The 25,617-nt window shown below is 39.5% G+C and overlaps 1 protein-coding gene across 2 annotated transcripts in view; it reads left to right on the top strand.

Moving 5' to 3' along the window:
- The window catches only part of sbf2 (SET binding factor 2), a 139,142-nt gene that overhangs the window by 9,159 nt on the left and 104,366 nt on the right, over positions 1-25,617 (top strand). For both annotated transcript variants that reach the window (XM_034679642.1, XM_034679643.1), the window contains exon 2: positions 14,575-14,660. In XM_034679642.1, the coding sequence (XP_034535533.1) occupies positions 14,575-14,660 (86 nt within the window). The remainder of the gene's footprint in view (positions 1-14,574; positions 14,661-25,617) is intronic.

The raw sequence follows: 25,617 nt of genomic DNA, 5'->3' as shown, positions 1-25,617 counted from the left end.
TACTATTCGGTAATCATTGGCATTTATTCGACGATTATTAGAATAGATCCCCCCACATCCACATCCACACACACACTTGTCCCATTAACGACCCGTTTGTGTGGCGGTCACGTTAACCAGCACCGGGACGATCTTAAAGTCAGTGTTTCTGTGATGCAGCATGGTGTGTTTACTTTTACAGCCAAGCTCAGTCTTAAGAAATACATGTGTAGTAGCGTGAGATTTAGAAATGGAAAAAATGGCTGTGACTGTCACTAGTGTTTTCTTCTTCTTTTGCTATTCAGTGCAGTTAGCATTCTTCTTCTTCTGTTTGCTAATGCGGTTAGCAAACAGCTTTAAGATGCTCTATAGCCACCATCTAGCGGGGAATACCGTATTACAACCAGGCACCGGTAAAAATGATGAAAAATTGCACTTTTAAAATGAGGATATATTGAAAGTAACTCTTTGATTTTGTACTAAGTGAACGAATATTCAAATATTCAAAAATTTGAAAATCATTGCCCATCCCTATTGTAGATACTTCTGCCATCAGGGCAGGAAATTAAAACATATTTTGATCTAAAAAATGTTGGTTATTTTCAAAATTTAGGGGGCATTCAAAGAGTTAGTGCATTAATATGCTGTTTCCAATGTGAATTGAACCCAGATTTAAAGTTAGGTTTTTGGGGCTTTTACCTCCCAGCTGAAGAGAGACAGGAAATGTGGGGAGTAGAGAGTGGTGGAAGACATGATCGCGGACGGGAGTCGAACCAGCAACCTCTGAGACAAGGACCATAGCCTCTGTAACTCTTCGGTTTTCACAAAGTGAACGAATAATCGAATATTGGAAATCGTTGCTCTTCCCTTTTTTATGGATGAACCATTAACAATGATACTGACTTACTTGGTGATGATGAGAGTGAGAAATGTCACTTTATTTTTCTTGAACATTGGTGAAAAGATGATTGATTACTTTATTTGTAGATGACTTAAGTTGAGCATAACAATTTCAACTGTGGGTCCTAAAGGTAACCAGTGTAATCACACGCCTGTTGTAAGTCAACATTCATCCTGGAGAAACTGAAGCTGTGTATTTGTCACGATGATGTGTTTTTTGTTCATCTCCCAACATTTTGACCTGGCTCTGCCCCGCAGATAGTGCCCATGTTTTTACACATCGCTCCTGCCCTGCAGTTGTCTTTGGAGACTGAACAGCTTCCTGAATTTGATATTAATGACATCACCACATTTCCTTATCTCTGATGTCCTTTAGCCATGCAAAAAGCACCACTGCATATTCCTTTGCATGTCAGCCACTCAGAACACCCACAGTTCAGTTTCCTGATGATGGGCACTGTTGATCAAGCTGGGTTTTCCTACGCTGTGACAATAGTCTTAAATCCTCTGATATAGAATTTGCATATGTAATCTTGTACAGCTGAGTTTTGATTTGTGTGTTTAAAAACAGGTTGGACTTGAGGCTTACCAGTAGGGTGAGCAAACATCAGACAGTGTGACAGTGACGAGGAAACTTTGACATGTACAGGATGACGGTTGGAATACAAGACAAGGAAACTACCGTCATCTGTCAAGGCTCAAAATTAACTTTCACTTTGTAGCACTGGTGTTCCCCCAACTTCAACATTTATTAGCAACAACCCAAAATGAAAGATCACCACAACTATAGAAAACATATGAAGACTTCTCTTTATTAATAAACGACCCCACCACTACTCAGTCTAAAGGATTTTAAATGTGGTTTTCTGGCCCTCCTCCATCCATCCATCCATCCATCCATCCATCCATCCATCCATCCATCCATCCATCCATCCATCCATCCATCCATCCATCCATCCATTCAAAGGAGGACCATCAAACTGTCTCTGCCTACAACTGTTTCAAAACATTCAAATATAATACACACGTCCATCTTGGTTACAGTGTGTCAGTGTGTTTTGAAGGCTCAATGAAAGGGAGTGATTGAAGGCCAGATTTAACCACAGACTGATTCAAGGCTATTATTAACCACTGAAATTTAAATAACATTATGATTCATAATTCCAGCTACACGACATCAACCCAGTCTTGTTAGGATTGGGTGTTCATATATCATTGACGGTTTAATAAATGGACGAAGTAACCATAACGTCACTAGGGATGGGAATTTCAAGACAAAATACTATTCGATAATCATTGGCCTCTATTTAGCGATTATTCAATTAATTAATATAAATAATACATTTTACAGCCATGCTCAGTCTCTGGAAAAACATGTGTAGTAGTTTGAGATTCAGAAACGGAGAATATCGCTGCAACTGTTGCTAATGTTTTCTTCTTATTTTGCTATTTAATGCAGTTAAGCATTCTTCTTCTTCTTCTTCTTCTTCTTCTTCTTCTTCTTCTTCTTCTTCTTCTTCTTCTTCTTCTTCTTCTTCTTCTTCTTCTTCTTCTTCTTCTTCTTCTTCTTCTTCTTCTTCTTCTTCTTCTTCTTCTTCTTCTTCTTCTTCTTCTTCTTCTTCTTCTTCTTCTTCTTCTTCTTCTGTTATTTAATGCAGTTTGTAAACAGCTTTAAGACACTCTATAGCCACTGCCTGGCGGGAATACTGTATTACAACCAGGCACCGGTAAAAACAATGAAAAATTGCACTTTTAAAATGAGAAAATAACCGAAGTAACTCTAAGTAACTCGAATATTTCGAAAATCATTGCCCAACCCTAGACGTCACCTGTCTGTTTTTGAAGCGCAGATTTGAAGCCTATCGCCGGCGGATGCCATATTGGAAATGCTGAACCCAGCCAAACTTCTGTCGAGCTAGTGTGAGGTAAAGAGGCCGGCTTTGAGAAATTAGCTATTCAGACTGAAATCATTTTTGTACCAGGCTGTAAACATGTTTATTTCTGCTGTAAAGATCGACTTTTTTTAATGGGTGTGTGTGTGTGGTTTCCGGTACTTCCGGAGCCAGCCTCAAGTGGCTTCAATTCTTATGGCCGGAGGTTTCTGCTTGACATTTTGTGAGTGAAGGTGTGAAAATTGTCAAGACAGATGAAAACTATACTGAATAATGGAGCCAGTCACCTACAGTATTACAGTTGATACCATTATTCCTCCACAGTAAAGTTTATTTTAGCTGAACTTGCAATTTGATGTGTTACCTGAAGTCAGCTCTTCTCCATGGTAGCCATAAAAACACATCCACAGTGACAGCACATACAAACAGCTGGTATAGAACAACTCAATAATATAATCAGTAGATGCGTAGACATCCTTCATCCTTTAATTGTTAAAATAGCTTGAAGTGCATTCTTGTTTTGTGTGACTCTCCTCTTTGATATGGGATTAGACTTTAGAGTGCAGGAGAGTGAAAGTGATACCTGTGAAGCAGTTCCAGCGCAGCCCACCTGTTTGCATAAAGGGGCCAATATCAGGTTAGAGGCTGACGTGAATATTACGTAAACGGACTCCTGGAGTCTACTGGTGGCCTGTCCATACATGGTAAAATAAGCATTTGGCTGATTTAGTTCAACAGTTACAGCACTTAGATAAATCAGGAAGATTAATTGAGCATTTTTGTCCAAGAGGAGAAACATCTGCTCTCATCAGGAAAGACTAACATCTCTCCCTCTGAGGGTTTTTCACAAGTTGCAGAGACGATGCTCAATCACACAACTCAATCATAAATTGTTTGGGTTCACTCCGTCTTCCTGAGCTGCTGGAGTCAGATATTTGTCTTAGTTTGAATTGCAGCACTAGTCCAAGTCACATTTGGATGAATGAGGATGGGAGTGTTAGGTTTTTGTCTTGAATGTCAGCATTTCTTTTTGATTTATGGGACATCCAAACCTTTATGGAGTATCTAACGGCAAGAAACGGAACATCACTGCAATAGATCTGTATTAATTTTGGCGGCTATTTTAGATTTAGTCTTAGACATTTTCGTCTAATGCCTGTTAGTTTTAGTCACATTTTAGTCTTTTCAGGCCTTTATAGTTTGTCTAGTTTTAGTCGACGGAAACTCAAAACATTTTAGTCTTTGATTTTTGCGAAAACATTTTCACTTTTTAAATAATTACTGTAGTTGATCAGATATCGGTATCAGGGTTGTACTAAGTGTTAAAATCGTCAACATTTCACTCTTTTAACACTTTTGCTTAATATCTAAGTTAAATAATTCACCCTGCTAAAAAGTCAGAAGAAAACATTCCTGATGTGACCACTGTGACTGTATTTTGATTCTCTTGATTCACAGAAAAATGCCATGAAAGGGCTGTATTGCACATTTACGACGGTCCTTGAATGTACCTGCAGTGACAGGCGCACTGGGCAGTCAGTCATTTCACGGCACTCTGAAATGCATCTGCAACTTTGATTACTAGGAGTTGATCAAAACTTACTATATGTGTCTGATGTATCACCAAACTGGAATAAATCAAGCTGAAGACGGGAGCTTTTTGCGGTAATAGCGGAAAAACGTCAAACATCAAATATTAAACAGACGTCCCCCGGTTGTGTCTTTGTCACTGATGCACACTGGGGGGTAAAAATACTCAATGAAGATGAGACAGATGCATGGAGGGGGGAGAGCTGGTTCATAAAGCACACCTGCTGCAGGTAGTGACCAAGCTAACACTGCGCCCCTCAGATAATCAATTAATCAATCAATCAATCTTTATTTGTATAGCACTAAAATCACATCAAACGTTATCTCAAGACGCTTTTACAAACAGAGCAGGTCTAGACCACTCTATGTCAAATTATGAACAGAGACCCAACTTCAAGACAGGGTAAGACTCAGTCTGACCCCACCTTAATCCATCATGAGCATTGCACATTGCAGTATATAGCTAGTTGTAATGGCGAGGAAAAACTTCAGGCAGAAACCTCAGGCAGGACCAGACTCATGTCAGACAGCCATCATGCCCGACCAAGTTGGGTCTTGACTGAGGGATAGAGGGGAGTAAGAGAGAGAGGTGATAGTGATGAGACAAGTAGTAGAAGCTGTTGCCGCTGGAGTCCAGCACGTCCGTATCAGCTGGAGTCCAGAACGTCCGCAGCAGGAGGACATCTACAGCAGCTCAGAGGGACCTACGAGACAATGGAGCTCAGGGACTCCAGAAAGGTCTGTGGTTAGTACCTTTCAATGGGACAGGCAGAGTTAAAGTAAGTGATGGGGGGGTTGGGGGGAAGGGGGTGGAATAGGATCCCAGTGTGTCAGTGCGCCAGTTCCCCCGGCAGTCTAGGCCTATAGCAGCATAACAAAAGCTGGTCCAAGCCTGAGCCAGCTCTAACTATAAGCTTTATCAAAAAGGAAAGTTTTAAGCCTACTCTTAAAAAAAAAACAAATACTCAGCCTGTCACAGGAATGAATCGCTTTTATTTCTAAAGATTAGATGCACAGTGAGGGAAACATGGATTTTAAATGTCCAGCGGTCGGCCACTAATTTTTTCATCTCGTCATCGTCTCGTTAACAAAATCAAAACATACGTTCATCAGATTTTTTATTATCAGTGATGCACTTAAGCTCGTCATAGTCTTGTTTTCGTCATGAAAAAAATAAGTTGTTGTCGAACATTTATCGTCATAACTTAGTTAACAAAATAAACACTGCATCTTGTATTGTCAGTCTTTACCTGAATGTTGAGTTGGCAGTGTTGTTGTACTGAATATTTAGCTTTAGGATGACCTGTTCTTGATGGAGTGAGGGTTTTGGCACACTAACACTCATGAGCTGCCTTCCATTAGAGGTCAGAGAGGGAGTTCTGCTGCATCACATGCTTTGTGTCAATGGCTGGAAATGTACACTGACTCAACGCAGCATGAACTCAGCTTGACTAAAAACATTTTAATCAATGTAACAAATATGAGTAACATGGAGTGAAACTAGCATACATGATTTCATCCACTAGTTGTATAATTATGATATTTTTCTGCCAGTCACAACTCAGCATGGGATGAAAAACAGCAGGGAAACAGAAAAAAAATGTGTTAAAAACTTGCAGAACAGTTGGAATATTTTATATCCGACTGACATTATGCAACATTTCTGTTTTATTGTTTGTTTCATGTCCATAAATTGCAGATAATTCTTGAGGAGTTTGTGGGTTTCATGGTATTAATTTAGATGTTAGCTGTTGAATCAATTCCGACCACTCGTAAATTTTGTAAATTGAAACGTAGATGAATCCATCAACAGCTCACAATAATTTAATGTGTACCCACAAATTAAGATAAAGTCTGCATTCAACATTACATAAGAGAGGCCCTGTGTTTTAGCTGGCTCGTGAAAAACTCCCTAAAGGTTATTTTTAAAGTTATAGCTTCAAATAAAATATGAATGTGAGAGCATCTCGTTGTTTTTAGGTCATGCTACCCAGCTGCACCACACACAGGTTCTTCTGAGCTGAGCTGGAAACGAGCCACGCTCTTAAACATGCACACGCGTGCCGTGGGCCTGGACGGGGTTTTTGTTCTTGTTGATGGAACGGCTTCTGCCAAAAAAAAGAAATGAAGAAATAAATAAACGTAACTTTGGACTCCATCCGACTAACATTTTGCTAGCGGATGTTCAAATTAGCGTGTTCCTTTTCAGGCCTGGGTTCTATTATCCTCGCTGATGGGGGGTTCTTTATAGTTGTCAGGGGGGCAGTATTTGAAAAGCACGGCTTGTTTTAATACAAGAGTGCAGCCTCGTGGAATGTAAGGAATTCTGTCATTTATTTTCATCCGTGGTTAAAAATTTGAACTTGGAGCAGTCGGAGCATGTGATTTCAATTAGAGGAGCTGTAAAGACTCGGAGACACGTAACGGTAAGACATGTTCTGATAGCGCCAGTCTCCAAGATGTGTCTGGGCATGCTCAGCTCGCCTCTGCAGGTGAACAAAGGCAACAGCTACCACCAGTATTTTAATTATTTTTTTCTTTGTTCAAGCGCAGACAGAATCTAACCGAGACCCCTCCTCATTCAGGCCCCCATCATGATGTATCAGGTCTAGGTTTCAGGGAGTTGTTGACAGCAGGCTTGAGGCACTCGGTGCAGGAGAACCGCAGCCAGCTGCTGAAGACCTCATGTCATGAGGATGTGTAGCAGTTCACTTTGCATGTTGTCGAAGCAGTTCGGCCCCCCTCGTGCATGACCCCTGACCATGCTACGACATAGGGGCTTCACGAGCAGGCTGCTAAGTAGTTTGCTGAGTCATGTCTTTTGTCTGTGTTCAGAGGATCCTGCAGAAATGCATGAGACCATTCCACAGCACTCTCTCTCTTGCTCTCTTTGACTTTTTAGAAATGGCTGTTTTTGAGGTATCATGTGTTGAAATGGGAATATTCAGTGATACCTAGCAATCAGATTCCAGATTGAAACGGTCCCTTGCTCACCCCTCCCCTCAGTTAAGTGACAGTGGCCTTCGAGGACAAAAAGCTGCTGTGATGCATGATATGTTTGATCCTTCATTTGTCACGTTTTTTTATTTAAGTAATGTTTTTGGGAATTTTTGCCTGTATTAGATAGGAAAGCTGGAGAGAGACAGGAAATGTGGGGAGTAGAGAGTGGGGGAAGACATGCAACTGGAAGTCGAACCTGGTACCGCTGCAACAAGGACCGAAGCCTCTGTATATGGGGCGCGTTTATACCACTATGCCAATGGTGCCTCAATTTGTCAAGTTTTTACCATGTAAAACATCCATCAATACGATTTTTTTTGCTCACAATCACCACTCTATTATTTATCTTCCTACTGGTGCACACCCACTCATTAAATACAAAAACACTATGTCACTGGTTTGTTCATTCTGTGCTATGGTAGAAACATGATGATGCAAGATGGCGGCCTCCATGAGGGGGGACCCACTTCTATGTAGTATGTGGGGTGGCTGGGGCTCAGTGGTAGGGATGGTTGACTCTCAATCAAAAAGTTTGGGGTTCGATCCCCAGTATTTCCTCCAGAACTGTGCCAGGTCTTGCTGCCTCTGGTGCTTAGTTAATTTACATAGAAGCCTCTGCCATCAGTGTATGAATGTGGAGTGAATGGGTGAATGTGACAGCTAATGTAAAAGTGCTTTAAGTGGTCAAAAGACTAGAAAGCGCCATAAAGAGAGCTCATTCACTATGTAGATGTAAAAAGAAGCTCATTCAAAGTTTGTAAAAATAAAATGATTTTTATATTTTGGTTAATGCTAATTTAAATATGCTTATGAATAATATATTCCATGTCTACCAAGTCTGTATGCAGATAATCATTACCCACTGGACATTTAGGGTTACTTTTTGGTCTTAAATGCCTTTATTCTAGAGGATAGCACCATGGATAGAGTAGGAAACTAAGAAGAGTGGGGAATGACATACGATAAAAGGCTATGAATCAGAACTGAATCCGGGCCACCTGCATTGAGGATTGTAGCCCCTGTACTTGGATTTGGAAAATCTTTATTGTCCCTAAGGGGTTATTTGGTTTGCAACAGAAGTCCCCACAAGCATCATATATAACACAGGCAATACACATAATGATAATAAGTTCATACATATAATTTAAATACATAACTCCCATGGATCACATAATTTTTCTGCAGTGAGATATGAGACAAAATGTCCCACAATCCTTGGAGCAATCCTTTGTGTAATGGCAACAACCCTACAGCTTGATCCAGAATACCTTCTGGATCAAGAATACCTTGTTGGTCCATCATTGATGCTCCCATATTCAGCATTTGCAAACCAATAGCTGCTAGGTCATGGAAAATGCAAACCAGATTTGAAATCAGTGATAGACTGCAAAATCTGTCCTCAGTAGGCTTGATAAGCGTTGTGTGAACTTGTTTTGAAAGTGCTCAAGAGTGTGCCGATTGGCTGAGAAGCAGGGGTCAGAGGCGGTACTTCGATCGATGACAATAAAATGTTTCAGCATTCTTTTCTTTTCAATGAGCTCTAAAGTAATTTTTTTATAAAGTCAGGGGGAAACAGATGTGTATAAATAGTGATCATGTTTGGCATTTTCTGCAGTGTTCCATGATTTACAGTGATGAAATTTTTACTATGAGTTTAATGACTGTCCCAGGACTGGATGCCTCCCTGTTTCTCCCATAGATACACAATGAGAACCTTGCAGCATGGTGGAAATAGACACCACTGTTCATGCTGCACTATGTGGTTCTTTTTGTCCTCGAACTCCCCCAGTCTACAACATCTTTACAAGTCCAGCAGATTCCCTTTATGCCTTTTTTGTGTGGAGGAAGTTGTGAGCCAGAGTTGTAAGTTTCTAACTATGTTTAAAGCCTTCACACAGCTCACAGCTATGTCGGTTTCGATTTCACTGACCAACGTAGTAATTTGACACAGTGTTGGTGCCGGCCAATTCTGACTTCAAATGACATTTTACGCTTTCTCTTTTTAATTTGGAGTTATTTGATGTTTTTTTTTAGCATGCTGTTACATAAAAAATCGAGTACAAATTGACACCATTTCCAGCATACCGTGAATAACTCTATAACAAAGGTATTATTCAGCCTGACAGCTTTGATCTTTGAGCTTTTATCAGCCTCTCTATTCTAGTCATCAGATTTTGTCAAATGGATTCTAAGAAATGAGACGCATGTATTCAACTTTTATTACGTTCTCCCCCGATAGGAGACCATTACTCCAATTTGGCTAACAAATAGAAAGTATGTTCTCAACTGTCAAAGAGTGACTAAGAGTTTAAAATAACGTTGAGATGAAGTCATAGGGTCAAACTGCACTGTGTGACAAAGAGCATATTGTGAAACAGAACTTGAAAAGCTGTTCTTGGCATGTTAAATGAAGGAAATTCTTCTTCAATTAGATACAAATTCACATTTATTAGCTTCCCTGATTGCTAAACAAGAATGTTACGCTCATATATCAACTCCTAAATACATATTGTGTTATGTTTGCTCTCATGTTGACGTGAATTATTGCATCCAAATTAGCTTTCATAGTTTTGCAAGACTGGGCCACATGGGTCTTTGGAGGGGATTTTTTTTTCACTTGTAAACTTTCGATGGGTAACCTCATGAATCTGTGCAGCTGAAGTCCTCTACACCTGTTATAGATCAGCACCCCGCTGTCTCTCCTAGCACCAGCGACATACTGTTACCCTATGGGTGCATGCTCTACAATGCGGAAGAAGCACAACAATTCATGACTTGTGCGGTGTGATTTATGACTGAGACTTTGGACTTTGTGTGAAAGCAGAGTGTTTTATCTGAACTGACAGCTCGGTTTTGTTCGTACTGTAGAAAACACATGTTCTGTTAATGGGTCACAAACACAGTTGTGTGCATATTGCAGATTAATGATGTAGGTGTGGAGCATAGAGAATGTGTTACACAGACTGAAGTGAAAACATGGTTTCAACATCCTGAAAATATGTACTGTAAACAGCTCATACTTTTACACCAAAATGACTGAAACCAATCAACATATTTGGGATTGTTCCAATCAGAGAGAAGATAAAGACACTTCAACACATTATCGAGGTGTGGTAGTGTTGGATAAAGCAGGTTTTCTTTTTTTTGTAATTCTCTTTTTATAGAGATATCTTGACATTATAACATGTTTCAATACATTTTAAAAACAAACAAACAAAAACAAAAAAACAACCTGATAATGGGGTGTCATTAACACATCTAGTGAGAATTTACATTTATGAAAATATATGTCCAAATATCTCAACATCTAACATCACTTTTCTTTTTTCAGTTGCATATAAGTCAACTGGCCCATCTTTAAAATTGCACTTTAGGGAACAGCCATATAAGCTAAGAGACAGGACCAGAAGAAAAGTAAATAAAGTAAAATAAAATACAACAAGATTAATAGGATAAAGCATGTTTTCAATGTTGCAGTTTCAGTTCAGATCAGAGCAGTACCACTCAAATATTCTCCTGCAGTGATTGGTCGTGTCATTCCTCTGATTTCTTTTGTGTGAATTGTGTAAGTTCCATAGTTCAGTTTTCGGTCCACATTCCTTCTGAAAACGTCTGAGTTAATCAGTCAGGGTCTTACCAGGAATTGTTTCTAGGTAGGACAGTTAGCTTCACAAGTTCTGGTTCAAAGCCGTCAGCTGACTGCAGAGCTACATGAGTAGAATGTGTTTGTTTTCTCTATGCTTGTAGTGTTGCAATGGATCACAGTTGGTCTGAGATCTACAGCTTCCACGGTTCGGATGGTGTGTGATCCGCAGATCAGTGGAAAATTGTCAAAATTTAACGACATGTTGTATTTCCTGTTCTCCTGAAGCTTTAGGCTGTTTTTGAAACCGCCTACTATACTAGCAGTAGGTACTGATTTGGCCAAAATTCAGTATGTAGTAAGTAGTATGTGAACAAGAGCAAAATCTGCAGTATACCAAAACTCCCCGGATGTCTACTGATTCAGGAAAATTTCACAGCATGCATCGGTCCAGTCTGCCTCACGTACTGTTTCCCACAATGCACAGCGCTCGTTCGGCTTTTTCTTTTTCCTTCTTTCTTGACGAAATCCGTTTTTGGGTGCTGTGGAAGTTATCAAATTACATATAAACCACTTCCTAACTTTTTAAATCATAGGTGGATGCTAAAGAAGTAGTTTCTCTATCGGCTTGGCCGTTGTTTACTTCAGCGTTCCGAAACCAGAAATTCAGTGACGTCTGACTTAGCATACTGCAACACAGATCGAACAGAATAGTCATACTACATACTAAATTCAAACGCAGTATGTAGTTGGCAATACCTACTGCCTACTACATTAGTAAGTAGTATGCAGCAGGCCTTTTCAAAAACAGCCTTAGTCTGAGTCAGTGCAAGCATTAAAAAGATAGCTGTCTGTCTGTGTCGGTCTGACCCCTGCATGCTCTGGATTTCTTTAGAAAACAACAGTCACAAAAACGTGACTGTACAGTCTGCATAAAAAACATTTCCCAATACACCGTGCAGATGTTCAATGTTCATCGATGAAGTAATAAAGCAGACAGCTTTGCTTTTACTTTCAGAAACATATCCTAAATTGCACCAAATTGGTCCTCCGCTTATCCCAGCATCACTCCACTCATGCAAACACTACTTTGAGAACAATAATTACACTCGGTAAAAGTCCCAAAATGTGAGCAGAGTGGGAAAACGAGGGCATCTGATTTACTGAGACACAGCAATGTACACTTCACATGACTAGTCAGTACACAAATCCAGAGCGCTGACACACTAACACATACAGAAGATGAGTAAAAGTAGAGTTGACTCATGTGATTCACCTGTTTAGTCAAGTGTAAGTTTCTTAACTCAAATCAAAAGTAACATTGAAACTGTCCGTAGGAAATGACTCGGTCTTTGCTGAATAAGGCTTTTTAAGGCCTTGCTTGAATCAATTCAAGTCAAAGTTTATTTATAAAGCACATTTTAAAACAACTGCTGTTGACCAAAGTGCTGTACAAGCTTAAAACACAACATCAATAAAAGCAAATATTAGTGTAAAACAATAGATACACAAAACACCATATATAACACAACAAAATAGCCCCAATAAATCAAAGCAAAATAAAACATTGGGATGTCTTAGTCAACCGGTATTGGAAGCCAACACAAAGAGGTGTTTTAAGCAAAGATTTAAAGTTACTTGTTATTGAGAAGAATGGAAATGCACTATGATTTGTTGTGCCTTGGAATGCAAAGTTAGAGTGATGGCTAAGTGAGGAGCACAAACATTTTATTACATGTTTTTTTTTTTTTTAATTATTTGTATTTATTGATTTAATTTTTAAATTTATTTTATTTTATATATTTGTTTATTTATTTGTTTTATATTTATTTATTAACAATTTGTATTTTACTTTTCTCTTTCAAATTATATACTTTTTTTATAAGATATAAGATATTCCTTTTAAAGTAAATTTAAAGTGTTACAGCAGCAAAGTAGATAGTGCAAAAAGCATAGAGTAAACAAAAGCATATCAAACAGTAATTATTATAAAATATAAGCAATGAAAAAGAGTAAATTAGCATATCTCAACAAAAGTATGTACAGAACTAAATAAGTAAATTAACAACAATATATTTACAAAACCAGAGATACATTCAGAAATGTGCACAGAAGTAACATTGGTGAATGAAAAACAATGTATAGAACTCCAGTTCAGAATACCAGTTTGAATGGCTGCTTATATCAGTGCTGTCCTTGTGACTGACTGGCCACCTGTCCACCTCGCCTCTCACCCCAGTGTCACTCGCAATCAGCTTCACCTCACCCCTGGACTCTCCAGGAATAAGATGATAAATGTTTCTGATTATTGTGACCAAGCTTTAGAAATTACTTCCCTGCATATTTGCAGTTTGCTGAAAAACAGCAGTTTCCTATTTTCTCTGTCTGGTGTTTTAACTTGTTTGATTTGAGTACAGTGACCATGATAAGGTTGAAAATGTGTGTAGCCTTAAAGTAAATTCCTAGTAAGACAAATTTAGGTCTATAGCTCCTCTTTGTGAGGAGTTTGTAATGTGTTACAGACGGTTTCAGATAAGACATGCAGACAGATACTTGACATCTCAAGCAAGAAGGTAACTCAATGGTTGGTTGAAACTTGCATGAGGTATTCCAGAGAGAAGAGTGGAAATTCCTGCAGGGGGGATGACTTAATGCAACCTGATCATGACATTACAGCAAATTGATTGGCGTTAAGTTTGTGACTCATTTAGCTTCATTCATTGAACTGTTTGTTTCAAATGGCAGTGTCACATTGAATTTATCTTGCTCTGTCAACAAATATTGTTCCCTCATTTTCAGCTTAAGCATTTTCATAATTCCCCCAAACGAGTAAAACAGAATATAGCTTTCCTTCTTTTTTTCTTTCTCTCTGTCTGATAGCTTAAGTGTGACTACAACAGATTATTCTTCAGATCATGTAAAGGGTAAAACAGTTTTTCTCTAGGCAGCAGGTGCCGTAGGTTTGGTAGTGTCACTCTTACAACATTTGTATGACTTTTTAAAAGTGATTTGAGTGTTCTGCATCAAGTTAGATCTCAAAATGATAGCATCTTTCTGTAACAGCCAGAATATCGTCATTTTACAACACAGTGATAATTTGATGATTTGAGAATGGTGATGTTAAGGCTTACTGATATCTCAAAAATGAGTATCTAATCATTTTCAGCATAGTTTTAATTTGATTTCTTTGACTTAGCTGCAGTTTCTGCAGAAACTTCCTTTAAAACCTGCTTAAAACACCACGGCGGGGCACTGGTGGCCTAGTGGTCTAAGCGCCCCACATTCAGAGGCCATAGTCCTCGTCGCAGTGGTCGCCGGTTCGATTCCTGGCTGTGACCATTTGCTGAATGTCTTCCCTCACTCTCTGCTTCCCACGTTTCCTGTCTCTCTTCAGCTGTCCTGTTATAAAGGAAAAAATGCCCCAAAACATAACTTAAAAAAAAATGCATATGTTGATTATACAAAATTCAAAACTGATTTGACATTAATCTTATCCTTTCATCAAGTTCCATTAGATGTATGTAAACTGGCCGACTTGAAAGTGATGATATTTCTTTTCCTGCAAAGCTCTATGGCCTTCATGCCATCCTCCACACTGACTGACGGATCTCCTTGTTTTTGTCTCTGCAGGTTCAGGGGAGGGATGTGGAAAGATCATTCAGCGATTCCCAAAGAAGGACTGGGAGGGAACAGCCTTTCCTCAGGGGGTGGAGATGGTAAGTGCTAACGGCCTCCTGTAAACTCATAAGAGCTCAACCTGAACGGAGCTGTTTACTCTTTAATGAACACCATTCATGAAGTGAAACTCAGGAGCACAGTTGTAAAAAGGCTGTGCAGGACGTTCTCCCCCTCTCTCTGTGTGCTTTTTCCTCTTTGATTGAGATATTTGTCAAAGTTCCTTCCCCCTCTTCTTTTGTTTTGCATGTTTTGTTGGCTAGTAAAATTCAGTCAGGCATCTGAATGGTTGTGTCATTATTATGACTGGGGCTCTTGCTATCTGAGGTGGAAACCAATATCATAAGTTCATGGTTCACAGCGGGAGAGGAGAGACAACCTCTGACAAAGTTAATGTGTCATACAGGTTGTACAGTGTTCTAGTTAGTGAGTAACCGTGTCCTCACACACCTGACACATTCCTAGCTCTGTTATTTATCGGTTCAGATTTCTTTAACAAATGATGCAGCATTTAAAAAAACAAGGAGCCAGAATGTACCCCATGGAGACCTCATTTATTAAAACCACTCGTGCCTTTTAGGGTATGTGCTGAAGATATGGCATTTCCTGCTCCAGAAAAGCTCACAACTGTTTATTCAGAAGTCAGTTTTTGAACATTTCCACATTCACTTACTTACAAACCTCTTTCATCAGTCATTTTTGTCATCATGTCCAACCAGCTATCTTGTTCCCATTGCTGTTTGTCTCCGACTTCCTCTTCAGGAATATTTGGGGAATATTTGCTCCTCAGAGTTTGTTCCCTCTCAGCCCAGAGGGCAACCCTTTGCTCCTCTGCAGGGGGTCTATCCTTACATGGACAACGCAGTGGATGGACCAATGTTTTCTTATCAGTGCGAGGAGAGTATGTCAATCTCTAGGGAGACATTAGCAGTGTGACACTGCACAGCACATTAGCGTCTGTGTTATTTCTGTTTTTGCTCATATTAGCGACTGCAGATAAGCTTTTAATGACTGAGCAGAATTGGTTTGATAAGCGACAAGGAGAGAAAACAGCAGAGCGGCTCCACATTCCTACACACTACTTGACTCTTGAAAGTATCACTCAGCACATTACATTTCATTCTGTTCTCTTTACGAGGAAACAAAGACAAAGATGTAGAAAGATTTTTGAATGTTGTTTCCATTACATAAAAAGCTTGTTTTCAGTTAATCATTACTAGCAGGCCTTAGATGTATTTATGGGTGCAGCTGACACCAGATTTTCTCACTTACAAATAACAGTGGTACTGTAATACAAAGGGGCAAAACGTAGTGTATAAGTCTGTATCAAGACAAGTAAGGATTTGTGTGTTTAGCTGACTAAACAATTAAACGTTGTCATCCTTGCTAGTTGGCAACAGAATTACAATTCAGTTAAACAAATGATTCATAATTGTGTAGATTAGGGATGGGCATTTGAAGCCAAAATACTATTTGATAATCATTGGCATCTATTCAACGATTATTCATCATTGTGGGTTTTTCAAAATTTGGGGAGCATTTAAAAAAATAGTGCATAAATATGCTGTTTCCAATGTGAATTGAACCCAGATTTAAAGTTATATTTTGGGGGCTTTTGACCCCCAGCTGAAGAGAGACAGGAAATGTGGGGAGTAGAGAGTGGGGGAAGACCAAGCGGCAACCTCCAGTCTAAAAATTGGAGTCAATGCGGAAGTGTTAAAAGCTGCAGTTCATCCAGGATCCGCTTGAGGCTGGCTCCGGAAGTACCGGAAGTCACATGCACATGAATGGGAAAAAGACGATCTTTACAGCATTAATAAACATGTTTACAGCCTGGTACAAAAGATGAGTGTAGTCTGAATAGCTAATTTCTCGATGTCCTCTCACTGTGAGGGGGGTGAATTTTTTTCTAACGCGGCAATTTCGAAGATATTGAGATTACTAGTCTTCCAATGAAAGGCACTGCCTGTGGGAACACTGCAGCTGTTGGCTAGGAGGGCTCAAAGCCCGCCTCTTTACGTCACACTGGCTCAACAGAAGCAATATGGCTGCCCCTGCCAATTGGCTTCAAAACAGCGTTCAGAAACCGATGGGTGACGTCACGGATACTACGTCTATATTTTATACAGTCTATGGGGAAGACATGCAGAACATGGTCACGGCCGGGAGTCGAGCCAGCGACCTCTGCAATGAGGAACATAGCCTCTGTATGTGGGGCGCTTAGACCGCTAGGCCACCAGCGCCCCTGAACCCAGATTTAAATACATAAAATAAACTGCATCTTTTTAGCCTGATGTCAGACAGCATTGTCAGATTGTTACACTCCAAACAGTCCACTCAGGTCACACAGTAAGATTACAGTGTTTGGTTTTATTATTATGCCATATACTCTACCTATTACCCCAAATATCTCATGAAATGATAAATATTAACTATCAAGTGTCATGTGAGTGGGCATGGACTATGCTACAGAAAGGAGATGAATGTGAGGATGTCAGGCAAACAGTGTGGTGAGATTGATAAGCAACACAAATCCGTGCTTTGCAGCCATAACGTATTACGGCGTTCGCTGAATGGGCTGGCAGATGGTCAACGCAGGTCACACACAGGTCAGTTGGTCAGCAACCTGCTCAGCACACAACACACACACCTGTTAAGACCCACATGTCGGCTCAGCTGCACGCCTGCAACATGAACGATAGCTAGCTGACATTGACCGCCACTGCCGCCTTACCACATGTTAGCTAAAACGCCAGACCTAAACCTATACTTGTCTCAATGATGCTTGCTTGTTTGGTGTTGAAGAGAAGCATACTTGCTTCCCTTTATCAAGTCATTATTATCTTGTCCGAAGCTACAGCATGTCTGTGAGAGTCAGCCCTGCATGCTTTACAGAAGAGGATGGTTATCTTGTCACCTTTTCAGCACTAAGCCAGTCGATTTTTTATTGTCTTTAACAGAAGCTTCAGCAACTTTCTGTGTAGTCCCATTTGCTGGGGGTGGTGAGGTTGGCGGCCCATGTTTTTGGTTGGTACTGGTCCTGAACCAACAGAATTCTGTCAATTTTGCAAGATTTGTAAAAATATAGTGAAAACAAAGCTTTCTTCTTCTGAATGACTTACAGATTTAATGGACTGCGTCAAAATGCATGTAGCATGTTTGCAGTAGAAGGTATATCATGTGTTTTTTTGAGGTCATAGGTCATTACAGCTTGAGGTAAGGCATGAAGGAGCCAGATGATGCAGGGCAGTGGCAGGTGCACAGAGAACAACATGTTGTATAACACAGGTCAAATATTTAAGCTGTGATGAAAAGAGGGAGCCAATGTAAACACCAAGTGTTCCTCAGAATCTCAGATGAGCTTGATTTTTAAAGTTTTTCAGTTATGTCAAGCTCCTCATGTTTGTTTAACATCAGATATAGAATCACATTATTTTTAGAGTTACACGTTAGACTTTGCTTTATTAAAGATGCAGTGAATTAAATTAATTTGACTCCAGTGGTTGATAAAGGAAGATATCCACAGCAATGAAAACTATTCACTCCATGCTGACACACCAAGGAGACACATAACAATGACTTAGCTTATTGTAATGGTATTTATAGGGCAGTTGAGGACAAGTCAGGCTCGTATTCCAGCAGAAATAGACATATTGTGAGTGGGCGGTTTGAATGGCGTAGAGGCGTTTTCCTGTGTAGCTCTGGCTCTGTTGGTGGCCATCAAGATGTGAGTTATTGCTTGGAGGCGAGCAGTGGTGTGTCACGAGCCAAGTCGGAGGGGTCCTCCTCAAAGCAGACAAATGTGAACTGTGACCGATGAAATACCAAAATATAAGTAAGAATAAAAGCATTTCCTGCCCAGACAAAGTGTCATCAGAGTTTGGGACTTTGGATTGTTGTTGGTAAAGGTTGAAACCGGAGCATCCGTCTTTAACCTCTCGGTGACTCTGAGGGATGAACCAGTACAGGGTTTGTTTTCCCAGCATCATCCCTCAAGTATCCTGACATGGTTTCATGAGTTTAAATATAGAAACACGGCCGCAACTTTAGCTAATTCTATTAGCTTAGTGTTTCCAGATGTCATTGAAAAAAGTGATCCTTCAATGCTTCTTCATTATGTGTCAGCGTGAGCTGAAATAGAGACACAATGCGGTCTCCAGTGTGCGAAAAAAATGGAAGCATCAGGCATGATGTTTCTCATTGAAGGTAGTAAGTCAGAGCTGACACAACAGGATACATTTAATGCTAGCACTATTTTTGGCTTTTACTCCACATATTTGCTGAAACTTGGACGGATCATGTTCTTCTGAGGTACAAGTATATGTATTAGTTTAGGATCGAGTTTTTCAAGCTGAATAGGATTCATATGTTGACTTCTTCAATGTCAAGTATAAAAAAAACATACAGAGGATTAAGCATGCACAGAAAAGACGGGGTTATTTCCTACTTTGTGGTGTGACAAGCTTTGGGCAGGAGCCAAATGACTGAAATTCCAACTTTGAAGCTTTAATGAAGATATACCAAAGTGTTTAACAGACCCACTGAGCAATTTGCATTTTGGCTCTGTTTAGCGCTGGTATGTAACCCATTATTATTTGCAGATTTTCTCCACTCCATGAAAAGAGAAAATGACTCATTTACAAACACTTTAGCAACACATCTGTAGAGAGCAGAGATGAGGCTGAGCACGAAAAGATTCTTGCGGTCACAACAGGCCCCCAGCGAACTAAACAACCACAGATGAGGAATGCACCAAGACAAAGCGTTTACAACTTGTGCAAAGAAAAATGTGTTTCCAATCTTTTCAGGCAAGCGATGATGACAGGAACCAGCTCACGTCCTCATCTGTTATGGATGAGCCAGGTTTGAGGATGGAGGTCAGCGCGGTGCTCAACTAGTACATTTCCATCGCTTTGCCCTGCAGTATAAAGACACAGCGCACTGTAAACGCTCAGAGGTCCTTGAGGTTATTGGAGGAAGGTTTAACATATCTTAACTCTATGAAAATTCAGAGGGAATAAGAGACATCTCCAAATGTATTATCCACCAGTTCATAAGGAGAATTTATTTTTTAATTTTGAGTAAAAGAACAACCACAACGACAGTCTTTGAGTATTTGAACATTTTGGTCAGAACAGTGTTTCCAAGAAAATCATTGACTCCTCAATGACTTAGAGTGTTCTCAATCCTGAGTCTTACCAGGGTTGCATTTGTATGAGACTCTCTTTAGATGCCGACTGTTTTATAATGTCTAGTTATTATTATTACTGTCAGTTACAATAACATTTAAAGGGACAAAGAAAGAGGGCTTTAATGGTTGTACAAATATCTTTTTAAAGTATCACGTAACATTTTAAGAAAGAAAGAAAGAAAAAAAACGTACTTTATTAATTAAAATGACATTTTTTCACTCGTGCAATTTTTTGAACATGCTACACACAGTTTTTTGGTATATACAATCATGCACAAACATGCAGTGAACATGCTTAGGGAGAGATGTCAGAGTGAGCATGCTGCCATCAACCAGCACACCCTGAGCAGTTGGGAGTTCGGTGCCTTGCTCAAGTGCACCTCGGCAGTGCCCAGGCACAGTCTCCAGCCACCAGTCCACTTGCCAAACTTCGTCCATACTGGACCGGCGACCCTTCAGTTCTCAAGCCAAGTCCCTATGTACTGAGCTACTGCCGCCCCAGACTGAGCTACTGCCGCCCCCATTTTAACAACACTTCTGCAGTAGAATCCTCTAATGAAGTAAATGTACCATCAATGGTCATACCCATGATTTAACCATATCCCCCTGCATCTCTCAGGGGTGTATGACACGTTGTCAGCTGAATTGGCTTGCTTTGCCTCACAGTGCAGGTTTCAGTTTGATAAGCAAACATCGCAGCCAAACTGCAGAAAGCCAACTAACACCTTAAGGGTGAATGGCCAGAGTCATGTCTGTCATGCTTAGTGGAGACTTTTTTTATGCTCCACAGTAACAACACACATTTTCTTATCTCTGATTATCCCCTCATGGTTTCAGGCAAAATTGAAGCATGCCAAAAAAAGAATCAGCCTCATGACATTGGTTGAACAGTAAGGCAGCTGAGTTTGCTCATTATAATCACAAGCGTTATGTGTTCACTGCTTGGAGCATGATAATGTTCCAGACGTTTGCTGCTTTGACTCAGCATTTAAGACATCTGAGTCTCTGCCTTCCTCATGAGCATTTTTTGAGTCATATTAATATGCAGCGTTTTATTTTGTGTTTTATTGCAGGTTTGAAGTCATCTTTGTAAGACAACCTGATTAACATTTTGCTTTTTAAATCACATCTTTGTGACCGTGGAGTTTTAAGATCACATTGTTTAAAACCTGCTTATTCAGGTTCCAATGTCTGCCAGTAAACCAAGCCGTAATTTGTTTCCGCTAACTTCACCTCAATTTAACTTTTATGCTTTGAATTATAACCAATATGCCTCCACTTTATTGGATGTTTTTCTCTTTGTTGCATGAAATAATGGAGTGCATAAAACAAATTGAGTTAGTTGTTTATAACAGGTTGACTTGATCTATTTCAAACTGGCTTTTATCCTTCAGAAACTTTGAAAAGTCCCGGTAACTGCAGATGTTCAAACAATGTAAATGGAACATCACTATGTCACTTGTCTTATTATTTTATAAACAATGAGTCTTTACTTTTCAGATTTAAACACATAAACAGACGTTAGACATATATAAAGGACAGGAAAGAAGGGAACCTACTGGATGAAAGAAGTTAATATTTCAGAATAAATACAGACAGGAGGTAATTCCAAAATAAAAACTATAGAATATAAAAACCAAAAAAAGTTACAAAATAGACGAGAGACAAAAATGAATCTTCACCTCAAAGGGGGATATATTCAAGACATTCTCAATACAGTTTTGTTATACAATGGAACAGTCCATCATGTGAGATGGCAGGTTCTCCATGTAGTCCAGACAGGGTTCTTATAAAATGTTTTACTCCTATTTCTCAGGCAGTAAATTATTTTCTTTAGGGGAACACATTTGATTTCAGAGAGTCAGAGTCCAATAGAAATGTCAACATTTGATTACCATTTAAAGCGATACATTTTTTGCCAATGATCAGTAATATTTCTGTAAGCTACATATCATAGCTATCTTTGAAATTAAAATTACTAAAGTTGCCCAGCAAACAAATCTGTGGATCCATCGGAAGAATTTCATCATGAATGCTAGAAATAGTATCACATACTCCTCTCCAAAGAAGTTTAGAGCACTGCCAGGTAGAGTGCAGGAATGTCCCTTCCTCTGAGCCACATCTAAAACAAAGGCACGATATGCTGGGGTTGTATTTGTGTAGTTTCTGAGGGGTCATGTAGAGCTGATGAAGAAAATTAAACTATATCAATCTATATCTAGAATTGATCATAGATTTTAAACTATCTCTAATTTAAAAGTCTTTACATTTGATTATACTTAGTAGATTTATATTAATCTTATTATAGACATTCATTCATTATGATGAGCCTAACAATGTATCTCACTGTTGGTGAAAAACAAATGGTACAGCTGTGAGTTATATATTGATACTAAAGAATCTGGATTCTTTGCCATGTTGTCATTAAATAGCTTATTTTACTTTGTGCCTCAGTTTTTATGATATCTGATAGGATTCTCCAATGTGTAGGTTAATGGTGAACAAAGCCACATTCCTGCAATCATAAGTTAAATAAAGTTTGATCCACCTTCCACATTGCAAAAATATATACTATTGCCTGGATTGGATGACCATGAAATTGCTCTAAAAGGCATGCAACCATTAAATTACATTGTAAATCACCGTACTCTGAACATGACAACATGCACTGATTACACATATTTCAGTGTTTAGCTTGGCCTTCTATGTACGTGTGTGTGTGTGTGTGTGTGTGTGTGTGTGTGTGTGTGTGTGTGTGTGTGTGTGTGTGTGTGTGTGTGTGTGTGTGTGTGTGTGTGTGTGTGTGTGTGTGTGTGTGTGTGTGTGTGTGTGTGTGTGCTGGTGTTTTGTGAAGTGAGATGTCTTGATGACTTTGCCTAAGAGGTCAAACACATTCCAAAGCACTGCAAAGTTCAGTGTTGAACATGAGGGTCAGTCCATTACATGCAGCCTGCAGACAACCGTCTGACAGCGAACTCATCCCGCACTGTCTCCAATAGATTCAGGATCCCCGGCAGGAAAACAAAAGTCTTCTCTCGTGACATTAGTGTCAACATTTTGAAAAACATGAGCCTAGGTGTTGCTTTTATTACCTGCAAGTTGTTACTTGCATTAAACTATTGGCAGGGTCCTATAAATGGATACCCTATTGTAGCTTTTTTTTGCATTAATATAACACTGTCAGGGGTTTCCACATTAAGCTGAATAAGAAAACAGTAGTTTAAAAACCTATTGGACCCTTCAGACTCTTACTTAATAATCAAAACATATCAATTTAATGACCAGTTAATGGGTTATTGGTGCACACCATTGTTTGCATTTTCAATGTGTATTAAAATGTCGATTTACTAGTTTGATAAAAACTCTGAATTGATAAATGAATGTGATTATTTGCGATGGAAATTTTTGAAAAAGCACTGAGTCAGCAGTTTCAGATTGACCTATGTCAACACTGTAGCTGAAACATCCTCAGGGTACTTGTTGATTCCAAAACGTTCCCTTTTCCATTTGTCGCACATTGTCTCTCCCTGACGTGTTTCTCAGTTTGTTTTTAAAGTCTGAAAGTGACCTGTCCTCACCTTTTTGAAAGGCCTGTGGCATTTAACCTTGGGTCTCTCCTACAGTGAAAACAGTGTTGTTGTCACTGTGGGTGAGATGCTGCAGCACTGAACAATGGTAGTACTGGTCCAGGCAGCACACAGTATGCTGTGTGGGTTTTCTGTTCCTGTCAGCCGGCCAGGCCAGCAGAGTTGTTTCTCTGACCACATGCCATGCCGGTCATTTGCTTTCTGGTCCCACTGCTCACTGAGAGAGATACTGGTGGCTATGAAAAGTGTGGAGGAAGACGTTACGTGTCAGGCTGTAACAAAAGCCAAAAACAAGGGCCTCTTTTTAAAAAACTTTTTTAATAATGTGTTTGCTTAATTGCTAAGTTTATCACTCATTATATGTAGACTTGTTGGTGTCAGCTTTCTTGTCCCACCAAAGTATTCCCCATTATATTCCCCAAACTGTATTTTCCAAGCTACATGACTGCCAAAATGGTGGTTTATGGTAACCCCCAGTGACAATCTTCCCTACCTAGACTGACATTGCAGGCACTGTCTCTTCCTCTCAACTATCAATGAGTCTGACTAAACAATCTTACTTCGGGAGATCATCCTTCTTAAAACCCCTGATGTAATTTTCAAGAACATTCTGACATCCATGAGTCCTTTCTTTTCTGGAATTTAGGGTGAGAACAAAATCTACAGAGCCTAAAGGGCATACTAAAGAGCACATTTGAGTACTGACCTGCCACTTTAAAAAGTTTTGGTTGTTGTTTTTATAATTTCTGAACCTATATGCATCAAATGCAAGCAGCAACCTCCGGTCTCAAAATATGAAGCCCATATGGAAGTGTTATAAACTGCAATTCATCGAGAATCCGCTTGAGGCTGGCTGCAGAAACACTGGAAACCACATAGACACCAATTCAAAGAAGACGACCTTTGCAGCATTAATAAACATGTTTACAGCCTGGTTCAGAAAACGGTTTGGCTCTTGGTAGCTAATTTCTCTATCAGCACACACTGTACGGGGGATGAATTTTTTTCTAATGCGATGGTTCAGAAGATATTAAGATTACAAGTTTTTGCCCAAATAAGGACATGACTGACTTGACTCCCACATAGCTGTTGGCTAGGAGGCTCAAACTCCGCCTCTTTACGTCACACTAAGCTTGGTTGAGTTTCACATTTCCAATATGGCTGTCGCCATCGATTGGCTTCAAAACAACGCTCAGGAACAGATGGGTGACGTCACGGATACTACGTCCATATTTTATACAGTCTATGATCAAATAACATAATAAAAATGTTGTCAATTTTTAGTTCAATTACAGAGTGCTTTCTTTGAACAGCAAAATGTCAAATTCTGAGCTTAAACCAAACAATTATTTTACAATTTAAATGTGTCAAAAAGAGAAAACATGTTCACAATGATGATAGCATACCTTTACAGACAAGTATTTTGTGGACAAATCACACAGTCCATGTTCTAAGGCACCCATTTAGCTCAGCTGGCGGACTAGGTGCCACATATACAGAGGCTGTCGTCCTCATTGCGCTGGTTGTAGGTTTAACATGATTTGGCGCATGCCCTCCCCCACTTTCTTCTCACATTTCCTCTCTCTCTTGCAATCTGCTCAAGGCAATACAGGCTAAAAGCTAAATCTTCTAGAATAAATCTTTTGTTATATCACATTCATGCTAGAAAATACAAACTAAGTATGATCTGCATGTGGTAAACATAAGAGGACAAGATATTGATGTGACAAAATGAATCCATCACTTAGGTGCCAACAATGCACACATGAATTTGACAGACCTTTGTTTAGAAACCTTTTCAAGAACATATGTAAGAGAAACTAATGAAGATGATGTGATTCAGGCTCTATGGCTTTAAGGGAATTAGCTTTGACACTTTCTAACTGATCTAATTGTCAATCCATCAAATTGAAAGTACTGCAATATATAACACAACTCACTGCATCACAACTGACACAGGTACTCTGTGAGTATTGCCATCTTAAACCATTACGTGATGTCCTCTGACAAATGTGCAGACCTGAAATTTGAAAAATGTCCTCTTGGGGCTCGAGTTCCTCAAGTGCAGGAATTTGACCTAACTTGACCAGACTGTAAATATTTGTGTCATTTCTCTTGTCTAGAACTTTGACCTGTTGTAATCCTTTTTTTTTTTACTCAGAGGAACGATGAGGAACGTGGCTCACACTTCCCGGAAGGATGCTGAAGTTTTTCAGAAAC

The sequence above is a fragment of the Notolabrus celidotus genome, chromosome 3 (genome assembly GCF_009762535.1).
Source record: "Notolabrus celidotus isolate fNotCel1 chromosome 3, fNotCel1.pri, whole genome shotgun sequence".
Lineage (NCBI taxonomy): Eukaryota > Metazoa > Chordata > Actinopteri > Labriformes > Labridae > Notolabrus > Notolabrus celidotus.
Note: the sequence above shows the minus strand (reverse complement) of the source record. Positions and strands in the feature narration are given on the sequence as shown.